Raw genomic sequence first — 23,662 nt, forward strand, 5'->3', positions numbered from 1 at the left:
ATTGTATTGTTTGGGTACAGTATATCTTGTTTATTCAGATGCCATCGACTCTAGTGACTGAACAAGCAAGCTTCATTGATCAAATACGATTTGCATGTTTACGTATTGCAGGCATAATGAAGCAGATGTGTTTACAGTAAGTAGGTCAAAAGTATGTCTTTATAAAATATTTATTTAAAAATGTTTATGTGTCTTTTTTTTATTCTTTAGACAACAACATTATCTGATTTGGATTTAAAAAATAATTGAGAGCTTTTTTTTCCAGTTGGCTTCGCTCACAGTGAAGGATCTGGACTCAATGGAGGGTAAAATAATAACCATTATTCGACACAGATGTTTATGTATTTGATGTACAAAGCACTGATATAATCTCACTTCTATGTCCAGGCCTGGCTTGTTAGGGTCTAACATGGGCAACTACCCCTGGCTGGCTGACTCTTGGCCCAATCCCAACCTCACTCACAGCAAAGACTCTGTCAACTACTGCTCGGGAAAACTGGACTCAGACAGATATTATAACGGTAAGAGCTCTCTGAATTTGAGTGTATGGAGAAATATCTAATTTCACAGTATTGAGTGTATATTTGTCCTTGTTAAAACAACCGTTGCTGTTTAGAGATCGGCATCATGAACTACCCAAACCATACAGCGAAACACAGCACGGGTTCCAACGACAGTCCCATCTACAGCACCATCAACCCCACCGCTGAGGACGACCTACTGGCGTACTACGACACCTACTCCAGCACGTCCTACAACAAGGGCCCGGACCCCTACTGCAGCAACCCCATCCTGTCAAACAATGGCCTCGTGGGTCTGGAGCTGGACCTGGACCAGTGGACCATCCAGTCCGGCCAGTCTGGGTCTGAATATGCCAAGCTTCAGTATTCAAAGAAAAACACCGGTGAGGGTTTTTCTGTCCCTTTATACCAGGGGTGTCAAACTCAAGGCCCACAGTCCAAATCCGGCCCACGACTTCATTTTATTTGGCCCGCAAGAGCTTGCAAAGAAAATAATACGTTTATTATTATCATTTATTATTAAGTAAATGCCGCTTTACAGAAGCATGTTCCCAATAAACTACATGTCCCACAATGCATCTCATTTTGTGACATGCTACTTAGAGACTTACAATTATTTGCAATTATTTGCCCTAGACTTCTGCTTTCAGACGTAGTTAATTATGAATGTATTACCCTATCCGATAATAATCCAATGCAGAGGCAATAATGTAATATAATACATTATTTTATATATATTATATATTTATGTGTATATTTATACAGTCTTAAAGTTACAACCAGCCCTTTGAGTGCAACCTTAATGCTAATATGGCCCGCGATGAAATTGAGTTTGACACCCTTGCTTTATATCATTTAAAGTTAATAAAACTGTGAAGAAATATCTCACCTGATCTGACACAGCTGGAATGTGTAAATGCATTGCTTTCATTTTGCAATTATTTATTCATATTTTTATTTTTAAGCCAAGTTTGTTTCATCCGAGAATTACTGTGTATTGCGACATGAACCTTGAGTATTGTTTCCATGGTTACCAGTAGATAAGTGCAGCGTGCACAATAATTTCAAACTACTGCTGACCCAAACTGTGTTGGATGCATGTTGATACCCATTATTATGCCATACATTAATATTGATGATGATGTAAGTTCAAATGCCTTACTCAAAGAATGTGCAAGTCATTGTGCACTAATTGTAAAGAGGTAAACTTGATTTTCATAAATATACAGAACATGTTCTTCATGTTTCTGTATGTAAGACTTCACACTCGACACCAAAAAAAGAAAGAAATTTAAATAATGAATGTGAAAATGGTGCCTGAGATTTTATTAAGGCCCATTTGCACAATTAACTGAGACATAACTTGAAGTTGCCGGGTTTTTTTCCCTTTTTGAAAAGCAGCATTACCTTCTTTCTGACACTAATTGTAGCAATTTAATTTAAATGGTGAAGCATACCTGTACATGTGTTTGAAACACAAGTCAATAATCAAATTAATGTAACATGCCATAAAAAACAGTCAACGAATATAAATGTCCTTCAGGCAATTATAGGCAAAGTACGGAGCCCTGGAGGGTTCATTGAGAGAAAAATAAATAAAACGTGGCCACGTTTTACTTTTTCGTTCGCACGAGTTAATAAAGCGTGGGCACGAGTTAATAAAGCGTGCGCACGAGTTAATAAAGCATGGCCTCGTTTTATTTAAATTGAGGGATTCCTGTCCGTGACTCACAGAATCTGCTGCCCACAGCTGTTTTATAGAAGGAAAACATCCTTCACTTTTGCCCCTTTCACACCAGCGCCTTTTCAGCTCCGGCTCGGAGCTAGAGCCTGAAAAGCGCCGGGTTTTCCAGTTCACACCGGAGCTGCGCCGGCTCTTAGCTCCGGAATCCGCTTCATTTCCAGCTCCAAAAAATTGTCGGTCCAGAGGCAAGAGCTTCGGAGCTAAGAGGTGACGTCGCTTACGTCTCTCTTACGTTGAGGCGTGCAGGAAACTAAACCCACCTCCCATGGGTCGACTGTTATGCCTGCCTACAAGCAGTAGTGCCTATAAACACACTTTATAAAGTCAGGCAACACTAACCAGGCTTCGTGTGATTCTGTTTATCTGTACCTTACTTTGACCATCCGTTCACTGTTATCGATCATTGTAGAAAGAGGCAGACGTGTTGTTTTGTATTATTGCAGATATCGGATGCAAGTAGTCAGTTTAGCTTCGGTTGCTATGCTAACATCACCCGTTTTATACCAGAGAAACTTTCATAACAGCGTTGTGATACCAAACAGTCAATTCAGACTGACACACATTCACTTAGGCTAAGGGGAACTGGGGATATGCATCAGCTGCTTGTGTGAGTCGGACAGTGAAAACATTTTATAGCGGCCGCTGCAGTGTGAGCTAACCGGGAGCTAACGGGAGAATAAACTCCCGTGGAAGAGCAGCCAATACTGCAGCGGTCGGTAAATGCTGCAGGAACACATGAATAAACAATGAACCACGGCACTCTGGAGCAAAGTATAAGGTTGGAGAAGTCGTTATTCAATTTATTCTGGCTTCGTGTGATTAAAAGCAACACGATCATCGACCCGACGCAGTTGTTGTTGTTGTTGTTGTTGTTGTGAGCTGCCGTAATGGCTGCCGTTGGAGGGCAAATCAGCGATGTAAACGGTGACGTCATGACGCAGCAAGGGCAGCTCTGGGGCGCCAGTGGGCGGTGTGCACAGAGCGGGAGCTGAAAAGGGAAACCGGAGCTGAACCAGAAAAGCTCCCGCTCGGAGCTAGAAACTGAAAAGCGCTGGTGTGAAAGCCGCATGAATGAAATCTCTGTGGCACCAGTGGCCTGTACTACGAAGCAGGATTTGCTACTTACACTATTCATTCATGAAGTATGACGCTGCGCTGTCAGCACGCGTCTCCATGTTTGTGATTGGTCAAATGTTGGTAACACCGTCACTTTCACGTGAACGCACTCTCAACCGGACGGAGAAACCCTGGTTGATTTGCTGAGTTGATAACCAGCTTCGTAGGACCGCTTAGCGACATCGCGTTTGTTAGGGTTAGTTAAGCCGGGTAAATCAAACATATCCAGGGTGTGTTGAACTGGCTTCGTCGTACAGGGCACTGGAGGCAGTAACGTGTAATTCAGCAGAATCTGAGAAGAGCAGCACCAGCTGCAAAGAGCGGTGCCTTTTACGAAGGAGATGTCCTGTCACCGGGGCGCATGATGTGTGTGTGCGTGTGCGCGCGTGTGTGTGTGTGCTCAGCTCCGCTCTGTGTGTGCGTGTTCGGTGTGTTTGTGTGTGTCCGACACCCCCGGCATTTGTTTTCAAATTACCACAAACAGTAATTTACACAAATCTGGTTCTCCATTGTTATATGTGTATTCCCAAGTGAAAGAAATTCGTTTAATCTTAATCTCGATGTGCTATAGTCCTGCCGGAGTGCACCGGAACGAACGATACTATCATAAACAAATGCCCCCACACACACAAAACGAGGCCACGCTTTATTAACTCGTGCGCACGCTTTAGTAACTCGTGCGCACGCTTTAGTAACTCGTGCACGCTTTATTAACTCGTGCGCACGAGTTACTAAAGCGTGCGCACAAGTTACTAAAGCGTGGCCACGTTTTATTTATTTTTCTCTCTATGAACCCTCCAGGGGGGTATACTGCGAAGCAGGATTTTCGCTTAGCCGGCTAAATTCAGGGGAAACTCCGGCTTTCCGGTCATCCGAAGCTGGTTCTCTTTTTAGCAGGCTAGATCTCCATGGTAATATATGCTAAGCATCTAACCTGGTCGGGACCAGGGGCCTATACTACGAACCTGGTTCAACCTAACCTGGATATGTTTGAGTTAGCCGGTTGGCCTAATCCAAAACATACGCGCTCTCGCTAAACTGTACTACGACACTGGTTATCAAGTGGATCGCTCAAGCCAGCCGTGCCTGCAACCTAACCTGGTCCCGACCAGGTTAGCTGCTTAGCATATATTACCATGGAGATCTAGCCTGCTAAAAAGAGAACCAGCTTCGCATGACCGCAAAGCCGGAGTTTTCCCTGAATTTAGCCGGCTAAGCGAAAATCCTGCTTCGCAGTATACCCCCCAGGTTAGGTTGCAGGCTAAGAGCTCAACTCAGTGAAAGCACCGCCTGCTGACCAATCAGAGCTCAGTGTGCGGAGTTTAAAGCGATCAAGTCATATTACAGGAGAAAGGAAATACAGAAAAACTGCCGTCGCAGGAAAGACGGCCGGCAAAAATCACCGACTGTGTGAACGTGAACATTAATAGAATATCACCTCCATCTTCAGAGCAATCTGACTATTATAACATTAGCGTTAAGAAAGCTTACTTAAATATCGGCCACAACATAAGTAACCGGATCAGAGTACATTAAGTACAGTCCGCGGCATATCACTTCATAATGTATCATATATCTCCTTATCTGAGTCAGCTGAGCCGTATCTGGCCGTGCAACACTCACAGTGTCACATACTGTATGCAGAAGTATTATTTTAAGCAACACATAAGTTGACGAAACACTCGAGACAAATGTAATTGAAGTCAGATCGTGTTTTAGACGGGGCAGTGATATCATAAACCTGTTAATGTACGCATTCAAACACTTTTTCTTTTTCCAGCTGTATTCACCTTGCAGGTGCAGCTCTGTGGCTTTTATCCTGGATAAAGTGTTTAAGTCATGGATGTTTAAAGTTTAACTTCTTCATTTTTGACTAGTATTAAAGTTCACTTTTCATTCAGGAAGTATGACGCTGCGCTGTCAGTGCGCTTCTCCATGTTTGTGATTGGTCGAATGCTCCAGATACCACCCCTTTCATGTGAACGCGCACCTAACTAGATAGGAAACGGCTGGCTTGAGCGATCCACTTGATAACCAGCGTCGTAGTACAGTTTAGCGAGAGCGCGTATGTTTTGGATTAGGCCAACCGGCTAACTCAAACATATCCAGGTTAGGTTGAACCAGGTTCGTAGTATAGGCCCCAGGGCTCCGTAGCAAAGCATGGACAAACAATAGTTTAAAAGCTGCATTATCTTAAAGCATATTTATCTTTAATACAGCCACGGGCTTCAACCACAGGGAGGAGATATGAAATACACATCTTGCAAACAATATGACCTTTTGTGTTTTGTCTTTATAGATAAACTGGTAAAGCAGAGGTCGGCGGGGTCTTCGTCAAAGTCAGCTCCTCTCACCTGGGTGGATGTTTTGTCGCTGCCCCTTCCTGCCCACAAAGAGAGAGGTCTCGCCAAGACAGACAGAGAGGAGATGCCACACAGGTGAGACTTATTTAGACTCACTGAAGTTGTACATCAAGGCCCTTTTATCCTCCTCTAAGAACACAATTGCTTTTGTACCATCTAATGTTACATTTATTTATAGAATCAAGGCTTCACCTTCATGACAGAGAGAATTAAGGCAGATGGCAAAATATCAAACCTGCCCTGTAACTCTGCCAAGGCTGTCAAACTAAACTTCAGTGAAGTTTGGAGTCTGGGGAGTTTTCAAATTAACTACAGTAGTGTCTGCAGGCAGTGAGTAGATTGAGCTGCGGGGCTTCAGAGGGGAGCGGGCGGCTCCTCTAACTGCTTCTGACAGAATAGATTGCGGACATATAACGGGGTGGGATCGGAGGGCTGTTCTGACTGTGTTGTGTCTTTTTTAATGACATTAGCCACGATCTGACAGTTTGGATTAGTACTTTCTATTTTGAATGACACGTCCATCATTAAAATAGCCCTGAAAGCACTAAAGTGACAGCACAAATCAGGGAGGGGGTTCTCTCTCACACTAAACACATTTTCCTTTACATATAAATGTGGAAAGAGATTATTTAACTATCCTCTCACTCCTCTTTTCCATAATCTGCTTTTTTTTGGCAATGTCACTGGTATGTCTTTATGGATGCTATTCTTGGTTTGTCTGTCCACTGCTTGGGTCCAGATTAAAATATTTAGTGGCGTGCCTTGTTATTTATGTACGGATATTCATGGCCCACAGAAGATGTTTACCTATGAGATGTGTGATCCCCTGGATTGTTCTCAAATGTCACCAGCAGGTTGATATTTGTGTGCCTCAACAGCTTTTTAATTGATTGCAATTCATTTTGGTAAAGACATTTGTGTCTGAAAGCGGCCTTGTTATAAGTTGTGATAACTTATAATCTTTTTAATTTCTCCTATATCTTGGTTTATTACTAAAAATCTGAAAACTAATGATATTATCAATCAGCTGTTCTTTTGTGTTTAGAGCTAGTACCTCGACATTTCTGTTATAAACATTGGGTAAACCCAGGATAAAAATCACTGTTTGATTTTGGTGACATTTTAAATATGCAAATTAGGCTTCTAATGCTAACCCTTTGTTTATTTGGGAGAAATCTAGACAATAAAATAGACAAAGTGTAGAAAAATAAACATTTAAATGTGTATCTTGGATGTTTTAGTTTACATTTCTAAGCAGACTAGCTTCAAACTGCGTTGTGGCAGGTCTTGTTTAATTCACATTAATTACATGTAATTAAAATTCATGTTCAGTGTTATCCTTCTGAAACACTAACTTGTGCTGCCAACCCTCGCTGTCTGTCCTCTAGCTCTGAGGATGAAGACGAGAACTGGTGTCCTCCGCTGCCTGCCAGAACCTACCTGATGGACGCTTCCAGGGAGGAGCTGTCCAGCCTGCCCACCAAACCAGACGAGCCTTTCCTCTCAGAAACACTGATGTCTTCCCCGCAGCGAGACACACTCCAGCCCAGCGACATCGCACGGCTGCAGCACTTTGACCTCTTGGCCCGTCAGCACTCCGAGGTCTCCCAGTCCAACCCAAATCTGTTTACCAAGGCCCATGTTCCCGGGAAGGTGTACCACACCAGCCAATGGGCGGAAGACTTTAAGGGGGAAAGCCTCGGAAAAGGTCAGTTCATATTCAGTTCACATCTTTGAAAGTGACTTCCCAAGAGGCAGCGCACAACCACACAGTGTCGTGTATAATTTAGTTTATGATGTTACCCAGCAGTAAGTAGTGGTACGTGAAAAATCATGTCCTATTTATTTAAAGTGCAGCTCAGTGTTCTAAGTTTCCTGAGGATAACATCAGTGTGCTGTCTTGTCAGGACAATTTCCTGCTCCAGCTGCCGAGTTGAGCCCCCCAGCCCCAGCACACAGATCCAGGGGTAAGAAGAAAACATCCAAGTATGGACAACTCAGACGAGAGCTAAATAGTCAAGCAGGTATGACACACTTTGTGTAGCTCATCTAACTTCTGTTTTAGTTTGCATAAAAAGATACAATGATACTAATTATAAGACTCTTATGTAATCATTTTATTCCACAGCAGCAGCTTAGCTCTATGGGTGGCAATGTTGCATCACTGCATGTCTGCATGTCCCCCTCAACCTCAACTATAATAACGTTGGTGATCAATTCATGTTTCCAGTTTATCCAATCATTTATCAAAACAGTAGGCTACATTCTCACAGAAATGGGGCTGTAAAAATGCAGCCAGCATTCATTGCTGTCTAAATATTGTAGTAAGTTGTAGTGTTGCAAATGTTAAATACAATTTGACATGTTGCTAAATGCTTTTATTTGCATCTTGTAGAGTTTTGAGAAGCAGTTACATCCTCTACTAGTTGCCTGGCAACTGCCAAGAACAAGTTTGGCAGCTAACCCCCAAGAAACAACAAATTGACACGTTTTATTCAACAAACAAGATAAAAATATGAGGCAATGTTGGTAATCTAAGTGATATTTTGAGTATTGCCAGGCTGCCTGTTTCCATTCTTTATGCTAAACTAAGCCAACTGACTGCTGGCTTTTTTTCTTGAAACTCCCAAGAAACAAATGCCTTTTTTGTGCTAAATAAACTATTTCTTTAAGCAGCATTTCTCTTTGTAGTTTAATAATCATCAATGATCAATCATATGCAGAACTTCCCACTCCACCAGCCCCTCCCCCTACAGATGACTCCTTGCAGCCCTTTGCTGATGTTTTGGGCCGCAGTCGAACAGACGCTGAAAAAGAAGAGGAGAGCGACTCGCCTACTCTACAGAGGAGGGGAGAAGATTTCTCACCCCAGAGGAGAGGAGCTACAAAGTGGTCACCACAGGGTAAGTGCAGTATGTGATACTCACCTATGTAGCATCACTCTGTATGTGTCAGCCAGAGATGATAAAAGAACAATTTCTGTCACAAGAGCAATCTCGTGTCAACAGCTGGCACCCAAATAGATGTGTATTCATATTATTGTGATGCTTACATACAAATCCCTTGGAGCTTTGAAAGAACGGGCTCCCTTGTATGCACACTTATTATCCCCTAGTAGTAGCGCTGCTTTTAGTAGCAGGGGGTCTATGTTCAGTCTGCTCCATCACTTAGGGTTTAACCTATATAAATACAGCTGTAACTTAGAGTGATTTGTTTGTCCTCCACAGAGGAGAATGTAATCCCATACGGACAGTCCGGCTTCGTGCCCCAGGTCCAGATGTCAGGCTACGGTTCCCTGGGTGGAGGAGTCCTTTCGCGACCCTCCACCGCAGGCCGGAAGAGAGATGAGGTATGTCTAGACTTACAGGTGCTTAACAAACATTGTGTCTGTGTAGTGTGCGTCAGTTTACCAGTAAACTGACAAAAGTAATCAGCTAACTAAGTGACAAAAAAAACCTCTAAGGCTTAGTCCATATGTTCACAGGTAGTTATTAGGTGTCACATCTCATACAAAAGGTGTTCTCATTCATAACACTCCGTTCGATGTCTCACTATGGGATGCGCCTCATCGCGGAGCAAACAGAAGCATCAATCTCATTACGCCAATCCTGATTGGCCGGTGATTCTTGACGTCAACGTCAGGGGAAATCACCCCCTATAAGTAGCCTGCGCCACGACGCATGCGTCATTCAAACACCTCTTCTCACTTCAGAGCACATCTCGAACGGTAGCCGGGCTAGCTCCACAGACTGAACCCAAAGCTAATTTTCGGTCGACGGGCGTTAGCCGGCTACCCGATTCTCTCACAGAAGAGTATTATAGTCAACCTCGCCGTTCTTCCTCTGGAGTAAGGTAAGGTTTTGACTTCAAGTTAGCAACACACCAGTTGCTAACTTGTGTTTTTTCCCTCACTACCGACACCACGGTAGCGAGGACACTTTTTTCTTCTCTCTTCCACGGAGGAGAAAAGGATTACAGGAATATTACCATACCAGGTAATATCCTTGAGAGAAAAAGACCCACGCTGTCCTTTTTTCCCCTGGATTAAAGACAGATCGGTAAATACTTTTTTCTCGAACGTACCTGTCATGAGTGGACCCTCTCCACGCCTCACGGCGAACGAGATGGATGCCTCTCCCCCTCACACCAGAGGAGTCAGGAACTCGGAGGCTCGGCGCTGCGGTTGCGGGTTGAAAGTGTCAGGCACAGACTCACACCAGATCTGTTCGTCCTGCCTCGGGCTGGAACACGCCCAGGAGGCCATCGACAACCCCGGCTCGTGCGGACATTGTGCCCGCCTCACCGTGAAGAGCCTCCACCGAAGGTTAGCGCAACAAGCTAACCTGTCGGGACGGGACCCCCCTCATGTCCACTGATCTGCCGACCGGCAATCAAGACACGGGGGCGTCTGCCGCAGAGATGGAGCCCCTCACTGCGGTCTGGGGCTCACCGACAGCGGCACCCGCAGAACCGGAATCCCGCGCCATATCAGGCCGAGATCCGGTGGCGGCAAGAAACGCGGGAACGGGGCCCCACGCTATACCAAGCTGGGGCTCCCGACTGGACCTCACCATGGTTTCACCCGCGGAAGATGTCCTGGAGTTAGACTACATGGAGGACGAAGAGTACACCTCTGAGTTCCTCCTGTCTGACTCGGAAGAGCAAGAAGACGACGTCTTCGTGTCACCAGCTCAGGCTGCAAAGCCGGGAGCGATGGCTGCTCTCTCGGCGATAGCACACCAGCTTCGCCCTGTCTCAGTATGGACCTACAAGCCGTGTGTCAGCGCGCTGCGGCCAGACTAGACAAGTTGGCCGAGAAAATCTCCGGTTCCGGCTGCAGCTCAGGCTCAGCCAACCCAGAATTTCGGCCAGCAGTCGAGGAAGAAGAAGCGAGCGCCGTGACAGCCCCTCCTTCTCCCCTCCGTGAATGTGTTCCCGCCGCCTCGAGAGATGCCTCAACGTCATCCTCAAGTCCGCATAAAACTCATGTCACATCTTTCTGTCTGAATAAACCATTTTCTGCTGACGCATCCAGGCTCCGGCCAAGGGCGCAGCTCAAAAAAAATGAAAAGAAAGCCAATAAACAGTCCGTTAACTATAAATCCCCTTCTGAGAGCAGCTACGGCCTCTCTCAAAAGGCGATAATAAACGGGTCTGTGAAGGCACCACCGCCACGCGCATGCGCAGTGCCGGTTGGGGCTTTAAGGGCACTACCGCCACGTGCGTACGCAGTGCCGGCTAGAGCTGTAAAGAACGGCCCGTCAATCCTTCCCCTTTCAAGAGCAGCTACGGCATCTCTCAAAGGACGGATTATTGATGGGTCCGTGAAGCCACCGCCACACACATGCGCAGTGCCGGCCGGGGCTTTAAGGGCACCACCGGCACGCGCAGGCGCAGTGCCGACTGGAGCCGTGAGGGCACCACCGGCACACACATGCGCAGTACCGGCTGGAGCTGAAAAGGCACCTCCGTCACGCACATGCGCAGTGCAGGTCGGAGCCAGAAGAGTGACATCCCAGCTGGCTCTAAGGAGCATACAGCAGGAGATACTCACGATGTCTGCCTGGGCTTCTCAAAACAGTTATAATTTATCTGTTTTCACAAACCCAGAGAGAGTCAACCCACATTCTGGAGAGAAGGGTTCTCTCTCTCCCAGAAAGAAGGGTTTTATCTATAAAGCCCACCGAGCGGAGTCAGATTACGGAGGAAAATGTCCTCGTAAAGCACCCGCTCAACATGGGCCTCATAATAAAACTAAACCCCGAACGCCACGGCTTACGGAGAGTTTTGGTGATTATGAAATGCGTAGTGGCACTACACCCGACTTTTCTAGTGCGGGACGCGCCTACGGGTGCAGTCCTTTCACGGAAGGTGGTCACCACGGACGCAGGTCAGACGGGCTGACAGGGGACTTACGAAGGTCGCCCGGTGAGAGGTCTCTAGTGCGGCTTTCACACCAGCGCTTTTCAGTTTCTAGCTCCGAGCGGGAGCTTTTCTGGTTCAGCTCCGGTTTCCCTTTTCAGCTCCCGCTCTGTGCACACCGCCCACTGGCGCCCCAGAGCTGCCCTTGCTGCGTCATGACGTCACCGTTTACATCGCTGATTTGCTCCCCAACGGCAGCTCACAACAACAACTGCGTCGGGTCGATGATCGTGTTGCTTTTAATCACACGAAGCCAGAATAAATTGAATAACGACTTCTCCAACCTTATACTTTTCTCCAGAGTGCCGTGGTTCATTGTTTATTAATGTGTTTCTGCAGCATTTACCGACCGCTGCAGTGCTGCTCTTCCACGGAGTTTATTCTCCCGTTAGCTCCCGGTTAGCTCACACTGCAGCGGCCGCTCTAAAGTATTCACTGTCCGACTCACACAAGCAGCTGATGCATATCCCCAGTTCCCTTAGCCTAAGTGAATGTGTGTCAGTCTGAATTGACACTGTTTGGTATCACAACGCTGTTATGAAAGTTTCTCTGGTATAAAACGGGTGATGTTAGCATAGCAACCGAAGCTAAACTGACTACTTGCATCCGATAGCTGCAATAATACAAAACAACACGTCTGCCTCTCTCCACAATGATCGACGGTCAAAGTAAGGCACAAATAAACAGAATCACACGAAGCCTGGTTAGTGTTGCCTGACTTTATAAAGTGTGTTTATAGGCACTACTGCTTGTAGGCAGGCATAACAGTCGACCCATGGGAGGTGGGTTTAGTTTCCTGCACGCCTTGACGTAAGAGAGACGTAAGCGACGTCACCTCTTAGCTCCAAAGCTCTTGCCTCTGGACCGACAATTTTTTGGAGCTGGAAATGAAGCGGATTCCGGAGCTAAGAGCCAGCGCAGCTCCGGTGTGAACTGGAAAACCCGGCGCTTTTCAGGCTCTAGCTCCGAGCCGGAGCTGAAAAGGCGCTGGTGTGAAAGGGGCATAGAACAGAGACTTCCAGCGGGCACGCGTAAATTACCCGGAGCTTTTAGCGGTGTTCCCCACCCAAAAATGCTTCCTGCCTTCTCTCAGAGGACTTCATGTCCCCGTGAGGATAGACAACACGATATCGTGTATGAACCGCCAGGGGAGGTTGCGTTGTCTCCAGTCACACACACTAGCACACAAACTGATCCCTTGGAGCGGCAGACGTCTCCTCTCTCTGAGAACGACACAAGTACCGGGTGTTATGCACCTAGGGACAGAATTACTGTCAAAGGGTGCACCACTCTATGCAGACTGGACTCCTCATCCAAGGATCGAGAGTCCGCTGTGGGTGCGTTACGGCGGAGCCGCGTTAAATCTGTTCGCAAGGGGAGAAAATGCTCAATGACAGCTGTTCTCTTTAATGCACGATTTAAACGCACTGTTAGGCGGGGACGCACTCGTACACGATTGACCTCCGGGTCCTCTGTACACGTTCCCACCCCTGGTTCTGTTCCCCTTAACTCCGGCCAGAGTGAAAGAGCAACGCCACACACTTACTCTGATGTTTCCACCCTAGCCCGCAATATACGGGCTGGTGGGGATATATCAGCTGTTGTGCGGGAAGCCGTGGCAGCCCCCACCACGCAGGGACAGATTGTCTCAGGCGGGGAGGGCGATCCTTCACCCACGCCCAGAGCACGGGGCACTATGGGCCTGACCCGTGAGTGGTACAATCTGAATACAGTGGGACTCCCTCAGAAGGTGATAAACACTATTCAGAGTGCGAGAGCTTCCTCCACCAGGTCTCTTTACGACTGTAAGTGGAGGGTGTTTGAGGAGTGGTGCCTTCAAGAAGGACACATCTCTTTTCAATGTCCTGTCGGGGTGATTTTATCATTCCTACAGGACTTGATCGATAAACAGAGCTTTTTCCACGATCAAGGTGTACCTGGCTGCTATTGCTGCATGCCATGTGGGCTTTGAGGGTAAGACGGCTAGCCAACATCCTTTGGTTTGTTTTATGAAGGGAGCGCGCAGGCTCCTCCCTGTCTCCAGGTCGCTGGTGCCCTTATGGGACCTGGCAGTGGTTTTAAATGGGCTCAAAATGACCCCATTTGAACCCCTGGAGGGAGCTGACATGAAACATCTGTCACTCAAGACAGTGCTGTTACTGGCCCTGGCATCCGCTAAACGGGTCAGTGATATCCATGCACTGTCTGTACATCCCTCATGCACTCAGTTCGCCCCAGGGCAAACGAGAGTGTTGTTGAAACCAACACATCCTCACTCCCAGGTCGGCCTATGTTGACGTTATGTCAAGTCCCCTGCCGGCTTTTTCCAACACAAGGGGGGGGGGGCCTTAGCGTCCATTTTCAACGCAAGGGGGGGGCCCTTAGCGTCCATTTTCAGCTTTCCGGGATGTCCATGTGCTTCTATGGACGCTCATGGAAGCACGGCATTCGTTTGTGTCGACTGCCCTTAAAGGCAATGAGAGCGGAGAATTGTACACCCGGAAGTAAATATTCCCCTTACTAACGATTGATTTTACAGTGATATCTGCACTACTCATCGACTAAAAAACACCAGATTATCCTTGTTAATTACACAACATTGATTGGTTTAAATTGTGTGCAATGCTTTTGTATTTTTCCCCTTCGATTCGGAGAAACAAATCTTTTTTCGGAGTAAAGGATGGCAGAAGACACTACACTACCCAGAATCCCCAGCTATCGTTTGGACTACACCATAAGCTCTGTTTGACGTCACGTGATCTTCACATTTCTCCCTGCAGAAAAAGAAAACATGGCCGAACTTCGTTTTATTCTGGGTGTAAAATGCCTATTTTAAAGTTAGTTTGGCCATTAAAATGCGTTTTGATGTCATTTGATGCGAGAAATATGAGTTGTTATTTCAGATGATGTGTGCAGTGGATGTACTTGATCTTTAGTTTGCTAGTTATTACGAAGATTACTTCAGGAAATCGCGTCCAACGTTTTCATTGTTACCAAGGTGGTTGCTAGGGACGCTGCTATCGATATTATTTCTGTTATGTTGTGTAACTGTTTAATGGTGTTATCTTTATTGCTACCCCCTTCCCCGTCAATGTATAGTGTTGGTCCACAGCGCAAACATATTAGTTTAACACAATCCGCATCTAAAGATACGTTATTTTCCCCTGTGCAATTCCAGTCTCACATCTCAGAGCACATCGTCATTAACACAGACCGAAAACATTTAAAAAAAATAAAATAATACCTTATTCCGAGTGTGCTTGCTTTTCTCTTTGAAAGTCATCACATAACGGCATTGTAATACACGGTTCGGCTGCATTAAATATTACATATCTACCGTAGTTCTGTATTTATAGCCCTGATGAGAAGACAAACATGAGGAACTGAAAATAAATATATCAGCCATTAAACAACATCTTACATTTCTTTTCACACAATACGTCTCCTTGCCGTATCAACACTAATTCGGCTCACTTTTATATTTGATCCAATTGGTAGATAGGCTGTATTTACACCATAAAGGTGCACAGATGATATAAAGAGACACCTGGTGGTTAAAGCATGTTATTTAATTTCATTATTTTTATTATTAGATATTAATAGGATCCCTATAAAGTATATTCATTACTCGTTATTCTCTACTAATAGTTAATTAAAGACTGTATATAATGACTATTTTGCACATCCCGTTCAAGATTTCAAGATGTTCTAAGGTTTATTGACATATCATATAGGCCTACACAACTATGGTGTAGTTCTGCACTGAATGAAAAACTTGGGTCGCAGGTTCCTCAACAGTGCATTACAAGACATCTATCAATATGTGTGCATACCTCCAGCAATGTTAACTATGTTGAAGCACTTATTTTAACTGATATTATACATAATGTATTATACTCTTATAAGATGTATGCAGATATTTCATCTCCGGCCTTGTCGGGTATTGAACAATCAATAAATAAAGAACACAGAATTGTTGAATATAAAACACAGAATTTCTGTGATTATACTAAATGATTTACAAATAAACACCACTGCATATTTAACTGTTAAACATGCTGATGTAACGCAAATGTTCCAACTTGGGATCAATAAAGTATATCTTATCTTAAGCTGATCGATGGCTACTGCCATATTTGCAAAATGTGCCTCTGAACCTTGACAAGTGCATGTTTCCAGCTTATCAATTAATGTAATGTAATGTAATGTAATGTAATCAATTAACAACAGGAGGGGTCACAAACATAAGTCCAGCAGTTAAATAAAGCTCTTCTGACCTTAGCTGGCATGTGTGTATATATATTAATGCTGCCCATTATGGGCACAAGCAATTTTCACCCATTTATTAATTATATGTTTTAAATGTGAGTGTTTCCTGTCCCCTAAACCTCCAGGGATGTACACAGTTTAATACTGGCAACTTCTTATTATGGGAAATACGAAAACGTCTTTTAAAACTACAACTCCCAGTAGAGACGTGCCATAGAGAACATGTTGCGAAACAGAATAGCCAGCATGTGTAGTTCTGGGGACGGGGTGGGGGAGGGGGGACGCGGTGGACCCGTTCAAATCCAGTTTTGGACAGTCTGCCGTGGTTCCATCCCATTTCAAGTGCTGTTCGAGGCTCGGTAACCCTCTGAGCACACTCTCCAATCACAGAGCTTGAGGACTATCACGGGGTTTGTCAAACAGAGCACATGGTGTAGTCCAAACGATAGCTGGGGATTCTGGGTAGTGTAGTGTCTTCATTGCCTTTAAGGGCAGTTGACACAAACGAATGCGTGCTTCCATGAGCGTCCATAGAAGCACATGGACATCCCGGAAAGCTGAAAATGGACGCTAAGGGCCCCCCCCTTGCGTTGGAAAAAGCCGGCAGGGGACTTGACATAACGTCAACATAGGCCGACCTGGGAGTGAGGATGTGTTGTTGAAACCCAACCCTGCCTTTACACCAAGGGTGGTTGGTTCGTGTACCCCGATTGACATTGAGGCATTTCCTCCGCAGCTGGTTTCCTCCGGGGAGCAGCAGCAGGATCTATTGTGTCCAGTCCGGGCTTTGCACACATATATGGACAGATCAAAAGATCTTTGTCTTAATGACCAACTCTTCGTGTCCTGGGCTAAACCTCACAAGGGTAAGCCTGTTACTAAGCAACGACTATCCCACTGGATCGTGGAGGCGATTGCTTTGGCCTATACGAGTCAGAATCTGCAAGCACCTTCGGGTCTGCGGGCTCACTCGACTCGGGGCCTGGCTACATCCTGGGCTTTGTTCAAGGGTGTTTCCATCCAGGATATCTGTGCGGCGGCAAGCTGGTCTTCGCCGCTCACTTTTGTCCGCTTTTACAGGCTGGACGTCTCCACTCCAAGCGTGGCCCGAGCAGTGCTGGGCACCTTGTTGAGTCGGGACTCCACCTGTTAAATTCTGGTTGATCGGTGATCTTCGAGATAAGCTCATTTGGCAATACGGGAGCTACAATATCCCATAGTGAGACATCGAACGGAGTGTTATGAATGAGAACTATAGGTTACTTACGTAACCCCAGTACTCAGAGTAACATGAAGTGAAATGTCTCACCAGACGGCCCTCCTTGCTATGGTGAAGCGAGAAGAGGTGCTTATTTTGAATGACGCATGCGTCGTGGCGCAGGCTACTTATAGGGGGTGATTTCCCCTGACGTTGACGTCAAGAATCACCGGCCAATCAGGATTGGTGTAATGAGATTGATGCTTCTGTTTGCTCCGCGATGAAGCGCATCCCATAGTGAGACATCTCACTTCATGTTACTCAGAGTACTGGGGTTACGTAAGTAACCTATAGTTTTTAGGTCACTGGAAGTTATTTTGTCATTCTAGAGTGAACATTTTCATTAATCCTGTAGACCGGGAACATTGAGTTTATGGCCTGTAATGTCAGTTATCTTTTTTGCGATGCGTCACTAATGAGGTCACATTTCTTCATTTTTATTAGAAAAGCATATATGCCTCAAAAGATAAGGATTACATAAATCATTAAAGTGATACCATACTCCACCTGAAATGTGTCTTCTGAGAGTGAAAACACTTTGTTTAGGCTTGAAAGAGGGCAGTATAACCTGTGTAGAACGAATGAATGACTGGAAACTGCAGTGAGGTCGTTTTGAAAGCTTCTGTTGACATTGAATGCTTCGTCCACACATACACAGGTACTTTAGGAAATAACAGACCTCGCCAACACTCTGATGTTACAACATTGCCAGTTCTGATGAGACCTGTGTGAGGTACTTCCAATCCACCCACGCGTGGACTTTGAACATTTGTGTTGTTTTTTTAAAACCGTGCTAATGTGGGTGGGATTTATTTTTTAGACAGAAAAGAACAAAACCCTGTTTTCCAAAATACCTGTGTACATGTGGACTAAGAATGAATCATGCCTCATGAATTTCATGATTTATTACGTCTTTTTGGATTATACTTTTGCACTTTTTTTATTAATCGATGCATAAAGTTTTCTACCTCAGCCAAGACCATAAACTTTTTTTTCTCAATATTCATATTCCACTTTTTGTGAAATAATTGTATAGTAAATGTTTATTATAAACCAGGTATAAAGTCACTGGTAGTTTGTCCATTAGAGAGCATTGACAATTTTCATACGATTAAATGTCCTCGTCTGTGTGTGTTCATTTTTTTTCTGAATTAAAATTCAGAAAAGAATATCCCAAAGATATTGATTCGGTATTAGCCTATACAAATTCTGTGTCTGTATTTAACCTGTATCTAAACGTTGCTCTCTGTGTTTGTTTCCAGAACCTCATGTAGACAGACTCCAGCTTCATGACCACACATCCTCCTCTTTTCTCCCTGATTTCCTGTCTTTGTGCACCATCAATCTGTTGCCATGGCATCTTATGAGAAACTGAAGACTAAAGGGAATTTATCAAGGCTTGCCATCTGCCTTTTCATGAACTATTTTTGTTTTATCTTGATGATATCATCATTAACTCTTGTGATTTCTTCACCCTCTCTCCGTGTATAAAGATATCTTTAATTTTGTTTTAAATGTGATCAGATGAATAACTTAAGATGGATTTCGGGTTTAAAAAATATTGTATTTTTAAGTAATGGGAAGTTGAAGAAAATATAACATTATTGTACAGCAAATTAATGAATGTATATGTTTACCCCTGACCATGAAACCATGATAATGCGCGTGTTTGATAAAAGACTGGAGAAGACGTGAGGCAGAAAATGTGTTACCATCACCAGTGTGTGTGTGTGTGTGTGTGTGTGCGTGCGTGTGTGCGTGTGTGGTGTGGTGTTTGTGTGTGTAACTGTTTTGTATCTCTCATTTCAGTGTGACTGTGTACTGTGTTGTCCCTGTAGATCACCAGTGTGTTAGTTCTGTCAACATTTTTAAACTGACCAATAAAACATTTATTAGAAAATGCTTCTGTCCATGTGTGAATCGTACTGAATATTACATGAGTATAGCTGAAGCATTGTATGCCTGGTCATGTAGATCAGTCCTGTGGTCTGATGTCTCCCTGAAAATATAACTTTGGGGATCAAATTAATGTTAATTTTTCGTCAAAAACTAAATCTGTTTTGACCTATGAGGCCCTGGACATGCAAATAATTTTAACATTTGGGCTCTGAAATGAACAATATCTGTGGTAAAATAGATCATTTGTGATACTATAAATGCAGAATACTCCTAATTTAATGAAGAACATAAAGACATGAACAGAAATTCCTCGTAAATCTTGAGGCATAGCTTTTATGAGGACCATATCTGCAGTGATGTCAAAACATCAAAAATCTACTAACACACATTTTGAATGTTTCCTGGGATATTTCAAGTAAAAACCATTTAAGCAGTGAACAAAATATCTTAATTTTTTTTACATGAAACCACATGTATGTGTGTTGGATAATCAATGACTTGCAGGAGAATAAAGACAGGACAGAGAGAAAGAGGGGAAAATAAAGTGAGCTGGAATTTTTCCATAAGAGCCAAATGTCTCTGAGAACATTTCAAAATTGCTCTTCTGATACGAGATAGTGAATTATTTGATGCCTTCTTGCATTGTGAAAAGACCTGTTTGTGAATATGGCCTAATGAAAGGACGGAGGTAACCTTTATCTCGCTGTGCGACTCCTGAAATAGGACAGCGATTGGGATATAAAAAGGCTTTCTCCACGTCTGCACCTTCATCTGCTGCATGAGCCTCTTGTGTGCAGATCTCATTGGTTTACAGTCTGTTGGCAGAGAGGCAGTTGGATGGTGAGGAAAGTGAGTTGGACTCCACTGCCTCTGGCAAATACTCACTGTGTCCCACCAGGCTAGGAGGATAATGGTAATCCGATGCAATTTAAAAGGGTTCTACAATTGCATGGCCTGTAGCATGGATTAGGGCCTCTGTGGTCCTCCCCCCCCCCCCCCCCCCCCACATACACACACATACACAGTCATCTCTTGCTGAGGCCACTTCACATGAGTAGACAAATGTACTCAACTAGATCAACCAGACAAGCTCTGGTATCGCCCCTCTTGAAAGCTGGTGATCCCACGGAGTTGAATAACTATCGTCCTATCTCAAATCTGTCTGTGTTATCAAAGATTCTTGAGTCCCTAGTTTCTACTCAAATAAAACTTTTTTTAAATTCACACAACATCGTTTACCCTATGCAATCTGGATTCAGATCAAAGCACAGTACTGTGACTGCCAGTCTGAAAGTCTTAGACGATATTAAGGCTGCTTTGGATAAAAAAATCTGTTTGTGTTGCATTGCTTATTGACCTAGCCAAAGCATTTGACACTGTAGATCACCACATTATGTCTAATGTTATGTTGGTGTCTCGTTTCGATCATAATGCCATTTTCTGGTTTCAGAGTTATCTAACCGACCGTACACAATGTGTCAGGTTGGGTGGTACTGTCTCTGACCCTGTCACCTTGGAGAAGGGAGTTCCACAGGGCTCTATTTTGGGGCCCTTGCTCTTTTTATTATATGTAAACAATATTTGTAATCAGATGCAATTTTCTACCTAGCATATGTACTGTATATGCTGATGACACTATTGTATATTCATGTGCTCCTTCTCTGGATATGGCCATTTCCAATTTAAAATCTGATTTTATCACGCTGCAGCATGCACTTCTTGATTCCAAACTGCTATTGAACGGTAAGAAAACCAAAGCAATGCTTTTTGCTCCCAAGTCAGCCTCCTCTTGCCTCTCCATTGACACTCTTGATGGCATCTCTGTTGGCTTCCTTTTCAGACTTAAATGTTGTTTTTCAACTTCATCCCGTAAAAGGTTGGTCTCTGGCTTATTCCTGTCCCAGCTGGACTACGGTGATACCATAGATTTGCCTGTCCCACTGTTTTTGCCAAACTTGACCCACTCTACCATGCTGCACTGCGTTATATATCAAATGCACCCTATAGGACTCATCATTGCAAACTGTATAGCCTAACTGGATGGTCCTCACTTACTATGCGTAGGATTCAGCATTGGTTTTTATTAATGTATAAAGCCATTTTAGGTAAGCTTCCACTGTACATATGTGCCAGATTTGCCCCAGTTTGTGACTCTTACAACCTCAGATCCAGTGCCTGGATACGGTTCCAGGTTCCTGCTGTGCGCAGTGGCGCCTCCAGAAATCTTTCATAGGGGTGGCCAAATGGGGCCACTGAAAATCTTGGGGTGGCCCACCAAAACCAAGAATTTAATTGTTGTAAAAGTATAAACTAGATGAAAACAATGGCAAAGAGAATCACCTACTGATATACTTTGGTTTCTTATTTTACATTTTCTGATACTATTCATCTGAAGTGAATATCATACGGATAGTTAACATTTGACTTCAAACAACATTTAAAATAACCTTGTTTTATGTATACATGTGTTGGTTATTTATTGTTTTGTTTTTTATATGCTAGTTGTTCTTTCCTTTTAAAAAGACAAATACAGCTTAATTTAAATAAGTTCCTTTATTGTTATGCACCAAATGTTCAGCATTTTCAACACATACAATACACAACAGCAACACAACATGTTCTTCAGTTATATTATGTCTCTAGGTTATAAATTGTTTTAGACTGAACAAAGCTGTTTGTGTCACACTGGGATCAAAGATGATTGACATGACTTTATTAAATCAAGTTTTAAAACATGACTATTTTATTTCAACAGGACCCAAAAACACAAGGGGTATAACATGGTAAATACATACTGTGATTGAACACAAAAACACCATCTATTATTGACCTTTATAGCCATGGCCCCCCCCCCCCTGCTGGTGCCACTGGCCACTGACTGAGGCTGGAAAAAGGAGTCTTTTTTATTATGGTCCTTGGTCTTGGAATGACCTTCAATCAAGCCTCAAACTGACGGCACTTGTCTCAATAGCATATTTTAAATCGAAGTTGTCTGAAGTCCTTACCACCAGCTGCTCTTGCAGTAATAAGTAGTATACCTTTCTTACTGTCCTAATGTGCACAATGTGGTGACTGCTTTTTCGTCTTTTGTTTTCTTAGTTGTGTTCTCTGTATTTTATATGTTTGTGTTATGTGTAACGTTGCTGCCTTCTTGGTCAGGTCAGCATTGAAAATGAGATGTTATCTCAATGCTTTTATCTGGTTAAATAAAGTTTAAATAAATAAAAAATAAAACAGTAGGATGTGTTACTGGTGCTTTAGACCTTTATTTTTCTATGCATATATTTGAACTGCATTTTGGAAATTGTCTATCCAACTGCTTTAAGCCTATTCCAGATATGTTTTCAGACATAAACCATAATAGGGATTGCAATATTTTAAATTAAAGTTTAATTATCAAACTGTAGGTTAGATTTCGACCACAATTGGCTTCCAAACATCTTATGATGTTTGAGCAAATCAGCCCTAAAGTAAACATCTTGTAAACATCAGAGGAGATCAAACTTCTTTTGCACATCACAGCAGATGTTCTTATCTCACTTTCTACATATTTTCAGGTTCTTAATCTCAGCACGAGCTGACAAAGTGTTACAAGCTAATTACCAATTCATGTAGTTTTTGGATTATTCATGCGTTTTTTCCATTTTTCATATGCCAGGGACCCTTTTGAAATGGAAGTACACCCTTGGGTACACATACTCCTGATTGAGACTCACTATTATAATGTGGATGATTATTTTTCCACATTAACCATCCTATAATTTACTTTTCAAGTCTTCCTCCATTCAAAATGTGTTTTACTATGTGTTACTTCAGTAAAATGACCTTCACTGTGCACAATGATGTGTTGGCAGAGTTTGACACAAAAAGGCTGTTTTCACATTCATCTGAATTCATCTGAATAGAGAACGTTTCTCTGGCTCACCTTAAATCTCGTCTTTAATAACTAATTTTGTATTACAGTTGATTCAATCTCCAGCTTTAAATATACAGTACTGGCCTTGTAACCTGACATTCTGACAATCACTTTGAATGAACAAAAACAGGTTATGGATCAGTCTGGCTTCAACAACAAGTTGTGTTTTAATATTGAGACACTGGAAATGATGTGGCTTTGAGGAATGTTTTGAGCTGCTGACTACATTTGATTAAGTTACATACAGAGTCATGGGAGGATATGTTTGAACAAATCATGGGCTTTTTTCTGGGGATTTTTTTTCCTACTGGAGTGTTTTGTTCATGTTGATACTGTATTGTATGGCTGTGTGCAGTCTGGATTTATTCAACAGGAGAAAGATTTATGTTTGTGGGTTTAGGCCTATTTGTTTTGTTTTGACAGGATGTTGTCTTTGATTTCAGTTAAACAAATTGGAGGGGGTAGTGAGCTTGTATTTTGAAAGTAATGAAGTATAACAACTGTTTTGTTCTGTTGTCCTTGACAAATAAATAAAGTCAGCAAATAAATCAAAATGAAAAGGTTAAACTATTGAATAAAACATTAGTAGAATAAAAACAACTTAATTTTTAAATAAAGAAAGCAAGCCTAAATGTCATCAACACCTCCAAGAAA

At 43.5% G+C, this 23,662-nt stretch overlaps 1 protein-coding gene across 2 annotated transcripts in view; it reads left to right on the forward strand.

Moving 5' to 3' along the window:
- Positions 1-19,046, forward strand: part of LOC117456849 (roundabout homolog 2) — a 71,710-nt gene extending 52,664 nt beyond the window's left edge. Inside the window, exons 18-26 of one of the 2 annotated variants that reach the window (XM_034096686.2) lie at positions 266-305; positions 388-521; positions 617-904; positions 5,681-5,819; positions 7,133-7,452; positions 7,652-7,768; positions 8,468-8,647; positions 8,972-9,093; positions 18,456-19,046. In XM_034096686.2, the coding sequence (XP_033952577.1) occupies positions 266-305; positions 388-521; positions 617-904; positions 5,681-5,819; positions 7,133-7,452; positions 7,652-7,768; positions 8,468-8,647; positions 8,972-9,093; positions 18,456-18,467 (1,352 nt within the window). In that variant the 3' untranslated portion in view covers positions 18,468-19,046. The remainder of the gene's footprint in view (positions 1-265; positions 306-387; positions 522-616; positions 905-5,680; positions 5,820-7,132; positions 7,453-7,651; positions 7,769-8,467; positions 8,648-8,971; positions 9,094-18,455) is intronic. The other variant, XM_034096687.2, reaches the window with a different exon arrangement.
- Positions 19,047-23,662: the final 4,616 nt, after the last annotated feature.

The sequence above is a fragment of the Pseudochaenichthys georgianus genome, chromosome 13 (genome assembly GCF_902827115.2).
Source record: "Pseudochaenichthys georgianus chromosome 13, fPseGeo1.2, whole genome shotgun sequence".
Taxonomy (NCBI): Eukaryota; Metazoa; Chordata; class Actinopteri; order Perciformes; family Channichthyidae; genus Pseudochaenichthys; species Pseudochaenichthys georgianus.